At 46.5% G+C, this 15,768-nt stretch overlaps 1 protein-coding gene across 7 annotated transcripts in view; it reads left to right on the top strand.

Annotated features, from left to right (window-relative positions):
• The window catches only part of SLC7A7 (solute carrier family 7 member 7), a 44,462-nt gene that overhangs the window by 26,382 nt on the left and 2,312 nt on the right, over positions 1–15,768 (top strand). For all 7 annotated transcript variants that reach the window (XM_012466624.3, XM_012466570.3, XM_012466550.3 and 4 more), the window contains 5 exons: positions 10,687–10,812; positions 12,117–12,261; positions 14,678–14,801; positions 15,056–15,159; positions 15,456–15,552. In XM_012466624.3, the coding sequence (XP_012322047.1) occupies positions 10,687–10,812; positions 12,117–12,261; positions 14,678–14,801; positions 15,056–15,159; positions 15,456–15,552 (596 nt within the window). The remainder of the gene's footprint in view (positions 1–10,686; positions 10,813–12,116; positions 12,262–14,677; positions 14,802–15,055; positions 15,160–15,455; positions 15,553–15,768) is intronic.

The raw sequence follows: 15,768 nt of genomic DNA on the forward strand, positions 1-15,768 counted from the left end.
ATATTTTTTTTAAATTTTTAGTAGTGACAGGTTTTCACCATGTTGGCCAGGCTGGTCTCGAACTCCTGACCTCAGGTGATCCGCTGGCCTCAGCCTCCCAAAGTGCTTCGATTACAGGCGTGAGCCACTACTCCTGGCCCTAAATCATAATTTCCAATCCTGTGGCTAATGTTAGTCCTATAAAGGCAATCTAGTCCCCAGGCAAGAAGGAGATCTGCTTTGAAAAAGGGCTGTTACCGTCTTTGTTTGAACTATAAACTAATTTTCTCCCAAAATTAGTTCAACCTATGCTCTGGAATGAATAAGGACAGCTTAGAGGTTAGAAGCAAGATGGAGTCAGCTAAGTTAGATCTCTTTCACTGTCTCAGTCATAATTTTGCAAAGGCAATTTCAGAGACTCTCACCCATGATACCTGAGTAAGCAAACTGGTTGTTTCTTTAAAAATTTATTTTATTTTCTGAGACAAAGTCTTGCTCTGTTGCTCAGGCTGGAGTACTGCAGCATGAGTATGGGCTCAATCCTGGACTCAAGTGATGCTCTCACCTCAGCCTTCCAAGTAGCTAGGACCATTGGTGTGCACCACCACGCCCAGCTAACTTTTGAATTTTTTGTAGAGAAAGGGCCTCACTATGTTGCCCAGGTTGGTCTCCAACTCCTGGCCTCAAGTGATTCTTACACCTTGGCCTTCCAAAGTGCTGGGATTATAGGCATGAGCCACCACACCTGTAGTGAAATATTCTGTAAAGGAATTTGAAGGCCATCTGCAATTTGAGAGAAATAACAGCACCTAGGAAGGGTGGAAGAAATAATGTATCAAAGAAGCTGGTGTGAAAATGTGATTTTAAGGTGTAGAGAGTTTTCCAGACCAACATTAGACAAAACAAACGAGCATGCAGCAAAGAAAAGAAAGAAGAAGAGACTAGAAATCTCTGGGTTTAGGCAACAGATATGAGGCATTTCCAGAGAGCTTAAATCTGGACCTTCTGAGGAAAGAGCGGTGGTAGAGTGTTTTGGAGACATCAGAGCATTTGCAGGCCTGAGTATGCCAGTCGTGGGGTTTGGCCTCTCCCCATGAACAGTGTGCATCTGACTATACACAGACCCAGCCTAACGTAGAAATGTGCAGTTTTTCTGAGCAACATGTGACCAAGAGCTTGCTCACATCAATGAAGCCTAGGGCCTGCTATCCTTCTGCTGATTGCTGTGGGATGAATGACGTCACTAGTCAGAAGATACCTGAGATGTCTCACTGGTGGCATGAAGTTTAAAGCAGCAAACTGAGTGACAGGTGGAATTTTCGTCTCTCTTGTCAGCTGAAGGCTGTGTATGTGAAAGAAAACAGAACACAGAAAAGTTCCTGACCGTAAATTCTAAGATTCCAGAGAGATAGACTCCTGGAAAAGGTAGAGGAGGTTTATAGGGATTGGGAGAGACGTGTATAACAAGGCTTTAAAACTGAAATTTTAGAAAAAAGAGGGAAAATGCACAGATAAAACTATGAATCTGTGTATTTTGGAGACTATCAGGTACTACATAGCTAGAGAATAAAGGCGGAGGAGTTGCTCAGTAATGCATTTGGAGAAAACAGGATGGGAGATCAAAAATGATGCTTTTGAACTTGTATCTACAAACATTACAAATAAGGCTAATAAACGTATTTGATCTTTTACTGAAAGGAGGAAACAATTTCGTAGCTATCAGCGATATTTGATTAGAATATGATAATGAAAGAGTATACTTTGTTCCAAAGTGATGATTTGCTAGAAGAGCTGGGATTGATGTAGTATATCAGAGAGAGATGTACATACTTGTTTGAGGATCTGCTATAATAAGGGTTGTCTGCCTCCTTTGGGTAAGGTCACATTTAGATTCTTTTGATTGCAGTGAGAGGGAAATTTCAGTACACCGAGATCCAGAGAGCTGTCAAGGGTTTCGCTTCCCCTTTCTGCATTTTTCAGTAAGTGTCATGAATAGTTCCACCCAGTGCTGCTTCCAGTTTTCTGCCTGCAATTAGCTTGCTTGCTCTCTCTCACTTTCTCTCTCTCTCCTCTTTCTTTCTTTTTTCTCTCTCTCTTTCTTGGCAGTCTTGCTCTGTCACCCACGCTGGAATGCACACAGTGGTGCAATCACTGATCACTGCAGCCTTAACCTCCCCAGGCTCAAGCAATTCTCCTACCTCAGCCTCCTGAGTAGTTGACACTGCAGGTGCATGCCACCATGCCCAGCTAATTTTGTATTTTTTGTAGAGTCAGGGTTTCGCTATGTGGCCCAGACTGGTTTCAAACTCCTGAGCCCAAGGGATCAGCCTTCCTTGCCCTCCCAAAGTGCTGGAATTACAGGCCCGAGCCACCACACCTAGCTGATACAATAGTTTTCTATTGCTTCTCTAACAAGTTACCACCAACTGAGTGTCTGAAAACAACACAAATTTATTATCTTGTATTTCTGGAGGTCAGAAGTCTGAAATGGGTCTCACTGGGCTAATATCAGGCAGCACTGTGTTTCTTTCTAGAGGTTTAAGGAGAGAATACATCTTCTTGCCTTTCCCAGCTTCTAGGGGCTCACGGCCCCTTCCATCTTCAAAGTCAGCAGTAATTGGGAGAGTCTTTCTCATATTGTACCACTCTGACATTGACCCTTCTGCCTCCCTCTTTCATCTTTAAGAACTTTTGTGACTACATTGGGCTCACCCAGATAGTCCAGAATAATTTCCCTGTTTTGTTACTTGATTAGCAATCCTCATTCTGTCTGCAACTTTTTTTTTTGAGATGGAGTTTCGCTTTGTCACCCAGGCTGGAGTGCAGTGGCTCGATCTCATCCCACTGCAACTTCTACCTCCTGGGTTCAAGCAATTCTCCTGCCTCAGCCTCCTGAGTAGCTGGGATTACAGGTGAGCACCACCATACTTGACTGTTTTTTGTATTTTTAGTTAGAGACGGAGTTTCACTATGTTGGTCAAGCTGGTCTTGAACTCCTGACTTCCTGATCTGCCCCCCTCAGCCTCCCAAAGTGTTGGGATTATAGGTGTGAGCCACCACGCCCAGCCCTAGTTAACATTTTTAGGGTGACTTCAGTGAAGACTCTGGAGGTATGCTGATCAAATTTGCAGATTTCATAAAATCGAAGGGATTTGAACGAATAAAATCAAGAAGGAAAAATTCCATGTCTAATACATAAGAATAATGCAAAAAAACTCAGAGAAAATTTACTAAGACTTAATATAAAGTCCTATATCTTCGGGAAAAAAATCACTTTGTTTTGGAGAAAGGATCTTACTATGTTGCCCAGGCTGCAGTGAAATGGTGCAATCATGGCTCCCTGCAGCCTTGAACTCTTGGGTTCAAGCGATCCCCCCCCACCTCAGCCTCCCACGTAGCTGAGACCACAGGTGTGTGCCACCATGCCTGGCTAATTAAAACATTTTTTGGTAGTGATGGGTTCTCACAATGTTGCCCAGGCTGATCTTGAACTCCTGAACTCAAGCGATCCTTTCACCTCAGCCTCCCAATGTGCTGGGATTATAGGCATGAGCCACTGCACCCAGCTGAAAAAATATATGTATATTTTTTAATAGACAGGGGTCTCACTGTGTAGGCCAGGCTGGTCACGAACTCCTGGCCTCAAGTGATCAACCCACCTTGGCCTCCCAAAGTGCTGGGATTACAGGTGTGAGCCACTGTGCCCAGCCAAAAAATCATTTTTATAGGTCCAGAAAGAGGAGAGGAAAGAGCTCATCACTTTGAAGTGGGAAAGAAAGGAGCTGTAGTAAACAGTGATTTCATGTTGAGACTTCATAGTCTGCAACAGTGTCTGGAGTTTTCTATGTAGGTCTCGCGTTTCTGGGGAAATGCTGACATAGTGAAGTAAATGCAGTAAATGACAAAATGAAGTAAATGACAGTCCTGGGATGGTGAGGGGTGTGGAAGCCATATTTACTCCACAAGGGGTTGTAAAATCTGGGGTTTAGCCTGAACGAGTAAAGACTCAAGGGTACAGTATGTTCACACTTTTTTTTTTTTTGAGACAGAGTCTCACTTTGTCACCGGGCTGGAGTGCAGTGGTGCGATCTCAGCTCACTGCAACCTCCACATCTTGGATTCAAGTGATTTACCTGCCTCAGTCTCCTGAGTAGCTGGGACACAGGAGTGCACCACCATGCCCGGTTAATTTCCTTCTTCTTTTTATTTTTTTTTTGTATTTTAGTAAAGACAGGGTTTCACCATGTTGCCCAGGATGGACTCAATCTCCTGACCTCGTGATCCACCCGTCAACGGTCTCCCAAAGTGCTGGAATTATAGGCATGAGCCACTGTGCCTGACCTCTCTCTCTCCCCTTCCCTTCCCCTTCCCCCTCCCTCTTCCCCTCCTCCCTCCCCTTCCCCTTTCCCTCCCCTTTCTTTTTGTGATGCTTTGTTGCCCAGGCTAGAGTGCAGTGGCACGATCTCAGCTCACTGCAACCTCTGCCTCCCAGGTTCAAGTGATTCTCCTGTCTTCGCCTCCAGAGTAGCTGGGACTACATGCGTGTGTCACCATGCCCAGCTAATTTTTTTGTTTGTATTTTTAGTAGAGATGGAGTTTCACCATGTTGGCCATGCTGGCCTTGATCCCCTGACCTCGTGATCCACCTGCCTTGGCCTCCCAAAGTGCTGAGCTTACAGGTGTGAGACACCGCACCCAGCCTTGGCTAATATTTTATATTTTAGTAGAGATGAGGTTTCACCAAGTTGGCCAGGACGGTCTCCATCTCCTAACCTTGTGATCTATGCGCCTTGGCCTCCCAAAGTGTTGGGATTACAAGCCTGAGCCACTGTGCACGACCTTTTTTTTTTTTTTTTTAAACTGGCCTACCTGATAAAAGGGATATTCTTTTTTTTTTTTTTGAAACAGAGTTTTGCTCTTGTTGCCCAGGCTGGAGTGCAATGGCACTATCTCGGCTCACCTCAACCTTTGCCTCCCAGGTTCAAGTGATTCTCCCGACTCAGCCTCCTGAGTAGCTGGGACTACAGATGGGTGTCACCATGCCCAGCTAATTTTTGTATTTTTAGTAGAGACAGGGTTTCACCATGTTGGCCAGGATGGTCTCGATCTCCTGACCTTGTGATCTGCCCTCCTTGGCCTCCCAAAGTGCTGATATTACAAGCATAAACCACCGCGCCCAGACTTTTTTTTTTTTGAGATAGAATCTCGCTTTATCTCCAAGGCTGGAGTGCAGTGCCGCAGTCTTGGCTCACTGCAACCTCCACTTCCTGGGTTGAAGCGATTCTTCTGCCTCAGCCTCCTGAGCAGCTGAGATTACAGGCATGCACAACCATGCCCAGCTAATTTTTGTATTTTTAGTAGAGATGGGGTTTCACCATGTTGGCCATACTGGCCTTAATCTCCTGACCTCATGATCCACCCATCTTGGCCTCCCAAAGTGCTGGGATTACAGGTGTGAGCCACCGCGCCCAGCTGGGATGTTCATCTTTAATGCTAAGAAAGGCCATTGAGTGGAAGAGGGTTTAGCTTCATTCTGTGTGAAGGCAGAAGAGAGGTCTGGCACAACTGGTAGAAGTTGGGAGAAAGATATTGTTGGCTCAGTAAAATGAAGAGCTATAGATCACTTTATTTTATTTTTCGAGATGGAGTCTCACTCTGTTGAAGTGCAATGGTGCGATCTTGGCTTACTGCAACCTCTGTTTCCCAGGTTCAAAGGTTTCTCCTGCCTCAGCCTCCTGAGTAGCTGGGATTACAGGCACATGCCATCATGCCCAGCTAATTTTTGTATTTTTTTTTTTTTTTGAGACGGAGTTTCACTCTTGTTACCCAGACTGGAGTGCAATGGCGCGATCTCAGCTCACAGCAACCTCTGCCTCCTGGGTTCAGGCAATTCTCCTGCCTCAGCCTCCTGAGTAGCTGGGATTACAGGCACGCACCACCATGCCCAGCTAATTTTTTTGTATTTTTAGTAGAGACGGGGTTTCACCATGTTGACCAGGATGGTCTCGATCTCTTGACCTCGTGATCCACCCGCCTCGGCCTCCCAAAGTGCTGGGATTACAGGCGTGAGCCACAGCGCCCGGTGTCAATTTTTGTATTTTTTTTTTTTTTGAGATGGAGTTTCGCTCGTTACCCAGGCTGGAGTGCAATGGCGCCATCTCGGCTCACCGCAACCTCCGCCTCCCGGATTCAGGCAATTCTCCTGCCTCAGCCTCCTGAGTAGCTGGGATTACAGGCACGCGCCACCATGCCCAGCTAATTTTTTGTATTTTTAGTAGAGACGGGATTTCACCATGTTGACCAGGATGGTCTCGATCCCTTGACCTCGTGATCCACCCGCCTCGGCCTCCCAAAGTGCTGGGATTATAGGCGTGAGCCACCGCGCCCGGCCCAATTTTTGTATTTTTAATAGAGACTGGGTTTCACCATGTTGGCCACGCTGGTCTCAATCTCCTGACCTCGCCCAGCTCTACAGATCACTTTAAAAATGGAATGAGACCGGGCACAGTGGCTCACGTCTGTAATCCCAGCACTTTGGGAGGCTGAGGCAGGTGGATCACTTGAGGCCAGGAGTTTGAGACCAGCCTGGCCAACATCGTGAAACCCTGTCTCTACTAAAAGTACAAAAATTAGCTGGGTGTGGTGGTGCACACCTGAGTCAAGGGGCAAAGGCGATTTCAGGTTGTCCTCCTTTAGACTTGGCCCAGTATTGGGTGGGGATTGAATTGTCCCTAGAAGTAGAAGGGTAGGGCATCTCTACCCTTGAGGTTAACTTGCAGTTTGCCTCCATATTATCCTAACCCCATAGTCCCCTCCTGTTTCTGGCCCTGAAGCAGGAGGTTGGGCTCCACTTCAATAGCAGTGCACTTGGCTGGGCTCTGGGGCCACTGGTCAGCTGTATCCGCTGGGGTGGGGACAAAAAGCCCTGTCAGCACTGCTGCCTGCCATACCCATTTCCTGTTCCCACAGCCAAGAGGCCCTGGAGGAAGCTGGGCTTTGAGGAAAAGGAGGGCTAGCTCTCTTCAGGCAGTTCCCTTTGCTCCCTGGTTTCTTTCTGTAGGATTCACTTTCTCATTCAAACTGAGCCCTCTGTGCTCAGTACAGAGAGCAGATCAGGGCTAGAAGGTGGGTCAGTAGCTGAGGAATGAGGCTCAGGAGTGGGGGAGGTGGGATACTGGTGGACAAAGATGGATAGAGAAGTGGAGAAGAGGCTGGCATGGTGGCTCATGCCTGTAATCCCAGTACTTTGGGAGGCTGAGGTGGGCGGATCACCTGAGGTCAGGAGTTCGAGACCAGCCTGTCCAACATGGCAAAACCCTGTCTCTACTAAAAATGCTAAAAAATTAGCCAGGTGTGATAACATGTGCCTATAATCCCAGCTACTTGGGTGGCTGAGGCAAGAGGATCCTTTGAACCTGGGAGGTGGAGGTTATAGTGAGCCAAGATTGTGCCACTGCACTCCAGCCTAGGTGACAGAATGAGAATTTGTTTAAAAAAAACCCCCAAAACAAAAAACAACAACAAAAAAGAGAAGTAGAGGAGCAGTAGGGATCAAAATGTCAACAAGCCACTCAGGTGCCATGGCTCCTCTCTATAATCCCAGTTACTCCTCAGAAGGCTGAGATGGAAGGTTTCCTTGAGGCCAGGAGTTTGAGACCAGCCTGTGCTACATAGCAAGACCCTGTCTCTAGAAAAATTAAAACAGGCTGGGTGCAGTGGCTCACACCTGTGATCCTAGCACTTTGGGAGGCTAAGGCGGGTGGATCACTTGAGCTCAGGAGTTCGAAACCAGCCTGACCAATATGGTGAAACTCCATCTCTACTAAAAATACAAAAAAATTAGCCAGGCGTGGTGGCATATGCCTGAAGTCCCAGCTGCTTGGTAGGCTGAGGCAGGAGAATCACTTGAACCCAGGAAGTGGAGGTTGCAGTGAGCTGAGATCGTGACATTGTATTCTAGCCTGGGCGACAGAGCGAGACTCGAAAGAAAGAAAGGAAAGAAAGAAAGAGAGAGAAAGAAAGAAAGAAAAGGAAAAAAAAAGAGAAGAAAGGCAGGCTGGGCATAGTGGCTGACGCTTGTAATCCCAGCACTTTGGGAGGCTGAGGTGGGTGGGTCACCTGAGGTCAGGAGTTCATGACCAGCCTGGCCAACATGGTGAAACCTCATCTCTATTAAAAATACAAAAATTGGGCCGGGCACGGTGGCTGACGCCTATAATCCCAGCACTTTGGGAGGCCGAGGCGGGTGGATCACGAGGTCAAGAGATCGAAACCATCCTGGTCAATATGGTGAAACCCCGTCTCTACTAAAAATACAAAAATTAGCTGGGCATGGTGGCGCACGCCTGTAGTCCCAGCTACTCAGGAGGCTGAGGCAGGAGAATTGCTTGAACCCAGGAGGCAGAGGTTGCTGGTGAGCCGAGATCGCGCCATTACACTCCAGCCTGGGTAACAAGAGCGAAACTCCGTCTCAAAAAAAAAAAAAAATACAAAAATTAGCAGTGCTTGGTGGCGCATACCTGTAATCCCAGCTACTTGGGAGGCTAAGGCTTGAACCCAGGAGGTGGAGGTTGTAGTGAGCTGAAACTCCATTGAAATGCCATTGCACTCCAGCCTGGGCAACAAGGGTGAAACTCTGTCTCAAAAAATAAAAATTAAAAAAATTAATAAAGTAAAATATAAACAAGCCATGTATTTCCATTTCAGAATCTGCTGTGGTAGCGGGTGGTAAACTGGTTACATATCCCTCCTTTTCCCCTGCCTACATCCCTGGACAGAGCTGAGAAGAGAACCTTGTGGCACAACGCTGCAGACTCTGACTCTGAACTAGAATTAGTCCTGTAAGCTTTTTCCAGTTCGGTGTTGTGACCCATGGTTACCCTGCAGGGAATCATAAATTTGTATTTGGGGATCCTATTCCCCTGACAATGTAGCAGCATTTTTTGTGCTGGTGTTTCTAGTTGGAAACCTGGCTGATGTTGTGGTTGTGAGCCAGCCGCAGTGCCTAGGATAAGGGCAGAGGTTACAGGCTGGGGAGAAGGGGTACTAGGTTGTTGAGTGGCTGGAGTCCAGTGGGGGGTAAAGGATAGGTGACTGGCTGAGGAGGATCAACAGATTTGAAAGATTTGTGGAGGGCAAGACAGAGGCACTTTGGTCATTTTGTGGGGTGCTGCACACTTGGGTCTTTAATTATTAACTTAGCACTGGTGTGGCCTGGAGCTGTGGGTACATTTTTGCCCAGCCCTGTGATAAGATTTATTGTTTATTGTCTTGTTTAGGCAGAAAGGCAAGCATTTGTATAGGACAGGAATGCCCCTTCTCAGGAAGAGCAGAAAGAAACTTGGGCAGTGAGTAGAATGAGGGTGGTGGTGGAAGGAAGGATGAGAGAGCAGATGGTACAGCTGTTCTGAGAGGCCAGTCTTTCCTGCTTCTCAGGATGAAGTAGCCAGAATGTGATGAGGCCGGGACGCCACAAAACAGGAGGACTAGGGACATCAGGGCCACACCACTGCCAGGAGAACTCACAGAGAGCGTTTCTGACTGCGCTGGTGGTCTGAAGCAGGCAAGCCCTGTACTAAGCCTCTTTCTCTTGACTGGTAAGGCAGGGCGATGTTGACCTTGCTCTTGGAGCCCTTGGAAAAAGGGCTTTAAAGTTCAGCCCTCCTTACCATGTTCCAGTTGCTGAGCTGGGAAGGAGGGAGCAATGAAGTGATTCCCTGTGCTACCAGTGGGAGATCTGTGTTGTTTTTTCCAGCTCTCTTCTCTGCCACATCCTGGGGATACTGGTCAACCTCACAGCATGTGTGGGCTTCCCTTTTTGAATTTCTTCAAGTAATTCAAATTCAAGTAGTAGATTGTAACTTTTTTTGTTGAGGGAGGGATAATGGACTTCTTTGAGATTCTGATAAAAGCTATGATCCTTTTCTAAGAAAAGGTATGAACCTTTTTCTTAGGTATGTCTGTATTCATATGGACATAACATTTTGAAAAAGAATTTTGAGGCTTATGGAGGCCCTACTTAAGAACCCTGGTAAAAGGATTACCTGTACTTCTGAGGAGAAGGACTAGGGGAATGTGTGTGGCTCTTACTTCTCTATTGTCCCATCAGGAAAAATGCCCTGTCCCCATTCTACAGGAACCACTCTTAGCTGCAAGAATCTTTCCAAGCACAAAAGCAGGCAGCTGAGCTGCCAGGCACTGGGCAGGAAATCTGGCCTTCATCTTAATCCTTGGCCATGCGTCCTGACCTGCTGGCTCAGCATTGGATAAGTCATAGCAGGACTCCTCAAGGTTAACAGTTATACACAGCGTCAGACTGCTGTGTCCTGGAGCCCATGGGGAATGGGAGGTAGGAGGGAGAGACTGACTTTTCAGAGCCAAGAGCCGGAACAATCACTAATCCTGTACAGCTCCCAGTTGCCTCCCACTGCTGTGATTGGAAATTTGGGTGTATTTTTATGTAAGCAGATCCGCAGTCACTTTGTTTTGTGTCTCCCATATAAGGTGCTGGGGGTAGGGAATATGGAGGCCTTCGCATGATAATGGTGAGGACATTCTGGGGTTGGAGGGTTCCAGTGCACAGCAGGTCAGAGGGTCTGTCTTTGGCTGAAGAGTCTATCTTGGTGACTGGTACTGGAAAAATTGCTTGGAGTCTAAGGGCCTATGGTGGTAAGGGTCAGTCACCAATCAGTATTATTTTTCTTTCAGGTCTCTTAACCTTCATTAACTGTGCCTATGTCAAGTGGGGAACCCTGGTACAAGATACTTCCACCTATGCTAAAGTATTGGTACTCATTGCGGTCATCATTGCTGGCATTGTTAGACTTGGCCAGGGTAAGAAATAATATTAGTAGCAACCAATCTATGTTAAGCATTTTCTGTGAGTCACACTCCTCTAAGTGCTCTTTGTGCATTATATCTTTCTTACAATAACCTTATTTGGTAGGCACTATTATTATTCACATTTTATAGATGAGGAAACAGGCTGAAGAATTAAGTATCTTGGGCCAGGTCCAGTGGCTCACGCCTGTAATCCCAGCACTTTGGGGGGCCGAGGCGGGTGGATCACGAGGTCAGCAGTTCAAGACCACCCTGGCCAAGATGGTAAAACCCTGTCTCTACTAAAAATACAAAAATTAGTCAGGCCTGGTGGCAGGTGCCTGTAATCCCAGCTACTCAAGAGGCTGAGGCAGAGAATTACTTGAACCTGGGAGGTGAAGGTTGCAGTGAGCTGAGATCGTGAGATCGTGTCATTGCACTCCAGCCTGGGCAACAGAGCGAGATTCCATCTCAAAAGAAAAAAAAAAAAAATCTTGCCCAAGTCCCTACTGGTAAGTAGAGGAGCTGTAATTTGTACTCAGTCCAACTGATCCCGAAATCTATCCTTTAACTTCCATGCACACTGCCTCCCAGAGGAGGCAGATCTTGGCAAAAGGGTTGACAGCCATGCCCTGGGAGCTGGGTTTGGCAGATTGGGGTAGGAGGCAGGAATCAGGCAGCCTGCAGAGCTGCATTATTTCTATTCTCCAGCCCTTCTGCTCTCTGGTAGTTTTTCTTTTCTTTTCTTTTCTTTCTTTTTTTTTTGAGACTGAGTCTTGCTCTGTTGCCTAGGCTGGAGTGCAATGGTGCGATCTCAGCTCACCATAACTTCCACCTCCCAGGTTCAAGTGATTCTCCTGCCTCAGCCTCCCGAGTAGCTGGGACTACAGGTACATGCCACCATGCCCAGCTAATTTTTGGATTTTTAGTAGAGATGGGGTTTCACTATGTTGACCAGGCTGGTCTTGAACTCTTGACCTTGTGATCTGCCCGCCTCGGCCTCCCAAAGTGCTGGGATTCAGGCATGAGCCACAGTGCCTGGCCTCTCTATAGTGGTTTTTTTATCCTAGAAAGCTACCCTGGACCCTTCCTGTCAAGATCCCCATCCATGTGATTAGGATGCAGGGCATTCTGGCCTATCTCTGTAGACACCTCTCTTCTGTTTCCTGTTCCCTTATTTTGGTACCCTTGCTGCCAAAGGTGTTGTAGGCCATTTGCCTGCTATTATTTTACCATATTCTCTCGGTCCTTTACTTGATCATCTTGAAGTGGGAGAATGGGCCACTAATCCTCTGCCTTCCAATGTTCTTGGGTTCCAGGAGCCTCCACTCATTTTGAGAATTCCTTTGAGGGTTCATCATTTGCAATGGGTGACATTGCCCTGGCACTGTACTCAGCTCTGTTCTCCTACTCGGGCTGGGACACCCTCAACTATGTCACTGAAGAGATCAAGAATCCTGAGAGGTAGGTAACTCACCACCAACTTTCCATAGCAGTGACAGCCATCATTTAATGAGCTCCTACTATGTGCCACACAGCATACCACAGCCACCTATGAGGTTGATTTTATCAGCCTCATTTTACTAGATGGGAGGCCTGAGGCCCAGAGAAGTAACTTGTCTATGATCACAGTAACAGAGCTAAAATGTGAACTTTCTCATGTATGCTTTGTAATTTTTTTTTTTTTTGGGACAGTCTTGCTTTGTCGCCAGTCACTAGGCTGGAGAGCAGTGGTGTGATCTTGGCTCACTGCAACCTCCACCTCCTGCCTCAGCCTCCCAAGTAGTGGGGACTACAGGTGTGTGCCACCACGCCCAGCTAATTTTTGTATTTTAGTAGAGATGGGGCTTCACCATGTTGGCCAGGATGGTCTTGATCTCTTGACCTTGTGATCCGCCTGCCTCAGCCTCCTAAAGTGCTGGGATTACAGGCATGAGCCAGTGCGCCTGGCTGCTTTGTAAATTTTTTAAAAGGCATTTTTACATTTTTAAAAGGCATTTTTACATTTGTTCATTTGTTCAATTCCTGCTTTAATTATAAAGCAGGTTGTATTATATGCTTATGTATATTTTTAAAACAGATTTTCCCTGATAGATATTTTATCCACCTTTATCCACACATACATAGCTTTGGAATATAGGCTTCCAGAAACCTTCCTGTTTTCCTCTGATCCCTGCCTTGTTTGCTAAATTCATACTGACATTGTGGTATAGTTTCAGTCATTCAATTATGTCACCCCACCATTGTTACTCTGTAGACATACAGAGTGAGAAGAGCACTGGACAGGAAGTCAAGGCCCTAGAGTTTGTCTTTCCACTGACTTGTTGGCTGACCTTGAGGGAGTTGCCCGGCCATCTCTTTGCTTGCTTCCTTATCTGTAATTGAGGGGGTTGAATTCTGTGATCTCCAGGGCCTTTCCTGGCTCTAAAATTCTGTGATTCTGGGAACTAAGATTTGCCAAGGAGTGAAGTTTCTGTAAATTTTTTTTTTTTGAGAGAGAGTCTCACTCTATTTTCCAGGCTGGAGTGGCGTGATCTCGGCTCATTGCAACCTCCGCCTCCCAGGTTCAAATGATTCTCATGCCTCAGCCTCCCAAGTAGCTGGAATTACAGGCACCTGTCATCACGCCTAGCTATTTTTTCTATTTTTGGTAGAGACAAGTTTTACCATGTTGGCCAGGCAGGTCTTGAACTCCTGACCTCAGGTGATCCACCTGCCTCAGCTTCCCAAAGTGCTGGGATTACAGGCATGAGCCACCACACCTGGCCTTCTGTAAATTTATAAGTCAAAACAATCACAATTCTCATACCAATAAACTCCTTTTGGCTTGAGAAACAAAAGAGCACTCTTGGTACACAACTAGTGGTACAGCTATGGGAGCAAAGATAACAGAAACAGGATCAAGGCCTCGGAGGTGCTTCCACCTACCGGACAGAAGCTGCATGACTCTGTATTTGCAGAGTATTTGCCCCACTCTGTTCTTTTTGGCAGCCTTACTGTCAAGGATGTTTATAGAGATCATGGCTTTATTGGGCTACAGGGACCTTGAGAACTCTTGGCATCTTTCTTTTGCCCACCAGTTAGGATGGCTCCTGAGGTTCTCAAACTGAGGAAAGGGGTGGGCAGACATAGGTTCCTTGTCAGATACACACACTTCTCTTCCTACTGAAGGCCTATCTTATTCTCTGGAAATGTTAAATTTCACAATTTGCCTCCATAGTTTTTTATGTTTCTTAACCTTGAGACAAAATTGCCAATGTTGATAATCTTAGAGACTGAATCCTGACATGGAAAGATCTTTGGAGTATAATGCAAAATAACCTCCTGTTTTCCTGTGCTGTTATTATGTTGGGACACTCTTTGTTAATCCTTTTCTTTTTTGGAAACAGGATCTAGCTCTCTTGCCCAGGCTGGAGTGCAGTGGCCCGGTCACGGTTCATTGCAGCCTTGACCTCCCCAGGCTCAGGTTATCCTCCCACTTCAGCCTCCCAAGTAGCTGGCACATGCCATGACACTTGGCTAATTTTTTGTAGAGATTGGGTTTCACCATGTTGCCCAGGCTGGTCTCCAACTCCTGAACTGAAGCCATCTGCCCGCCTCAGCCTCCCAAAATGTTGGTACTACAGGCATGAGCCACTGTGCTCAGCTGCACAGTCCCATCTCCTAACATGATATTCCTTTCCCCTAACGTCATTTAGTACTTAAGTGTTCACAGCTTCACCCACTATCCAGGGCACCCTCAAAGACAAATGCATTGAGGAAATGTACCAAGAGTCTCCATACCTGGAAAGACTGGTGTGGCAGAGAAAGTCTAAAGATTAAAGGAGAGAGAGCGATATGACGGTGGGACTAATGTGTATTTTATTTTATTTGGCTGTAGGAACCTGCCCCTCTCCATTGGCATCTCCATGCCCATTGTCACCATCATCTACATCTTGACCAATGTGGCCTATTATACTGTGCTAGACATGAGGGAGATCTTGGCCAGTGATGCTGTTGCTGTGGTAAAGGATTTTCACTAGCAGAAGGTTGAGGGTGTCTTGGGGGGTACTGGGTATATTCCAGCTTTTGAAAGTCCTGGAAAGTGGGTAGACAGCCTTCAAAAGAGTTCATTTAGGATATAGGAGTTGCAAGAAGGCCCTGTTATCCCCATTGTGGAAGAGGGGTTGGATTCCTAGTAGGGGGAATCTGGGGGCATGCCCATCCATGTCTTTCATCCCTTTTAGATCCTGCTGACTCTTCCATTCTTTTCCTTTAGACTTTCGCAGATCAGATATCTGGAATATTTAGCTGGATAATTCCATTTTCAGTTGCGTTATCCTGCTTTGGTGGCCTCAATGCCTCCATTGTGGCTGCTTCTAGGTAAGAGTGGCATCTTTTGTGGGGGGTATATCATTGAAGAGCTATGGCAATGGACTGTAGAGCTTTCAGGACCTGGACTTTAATCATCTGTGGTCTCCAACTGATACCACAACCTCTTTCTTCTTGTTTCTAGCAGAAGCCTGCAGTTGTCATTAATCTCATTACTGAGCTCCAGTCCATATCATTCAAACACTTTTGAAGGAAGGGATGGCAGAGAGGGAGGGCCATGTGGCAGGTGAACCAGGCTGCACCATGTCCACCAATTTTCTCAGCTTCTTCTATTTTACCTAACATAGGCTTTTCTTCGTGGGCTCAAGAGAAGGCCATCTCCCTGATGCCATCTGCATGATCCATGTTGAGCGGTTCACACCAGTGCCTTCTCTGCTCTTCAATGTAAGTAAGCTCAAGGATGAGACTGAAAGCCAGATTGCGGGGGAAACTTTAGTAACAGTAGAAGCGACTGTTCTAGCTTCCTGAAAGCTTTAAAATAGATTCTGATAGAAAGACTATTGGTGGATCAGAATGTTCACCATGGGCAAGGCACTATGCTAGCCGCTACTGGGAGAATCCAAATGCTCTAAGGAATGGTACACTTCTGCTGTAAGATAA

The sequence above is a fragment of the Aotus nancymaae genome, unplaced genomic scaffold, assembly GCF_030222135.1.
Source record: "Aotus nancymaae isolate 86718 unplaced genomic scaffold, 86718_ANA_hifiasm-v0.15.2.pri h1tg000011l, whole genome shotgun sequence".
NCBI lineage: Eukaryota > Metazoa > Chordata > Mammalia > Primates > Aotidae > Aotus > Aotus nancymaae.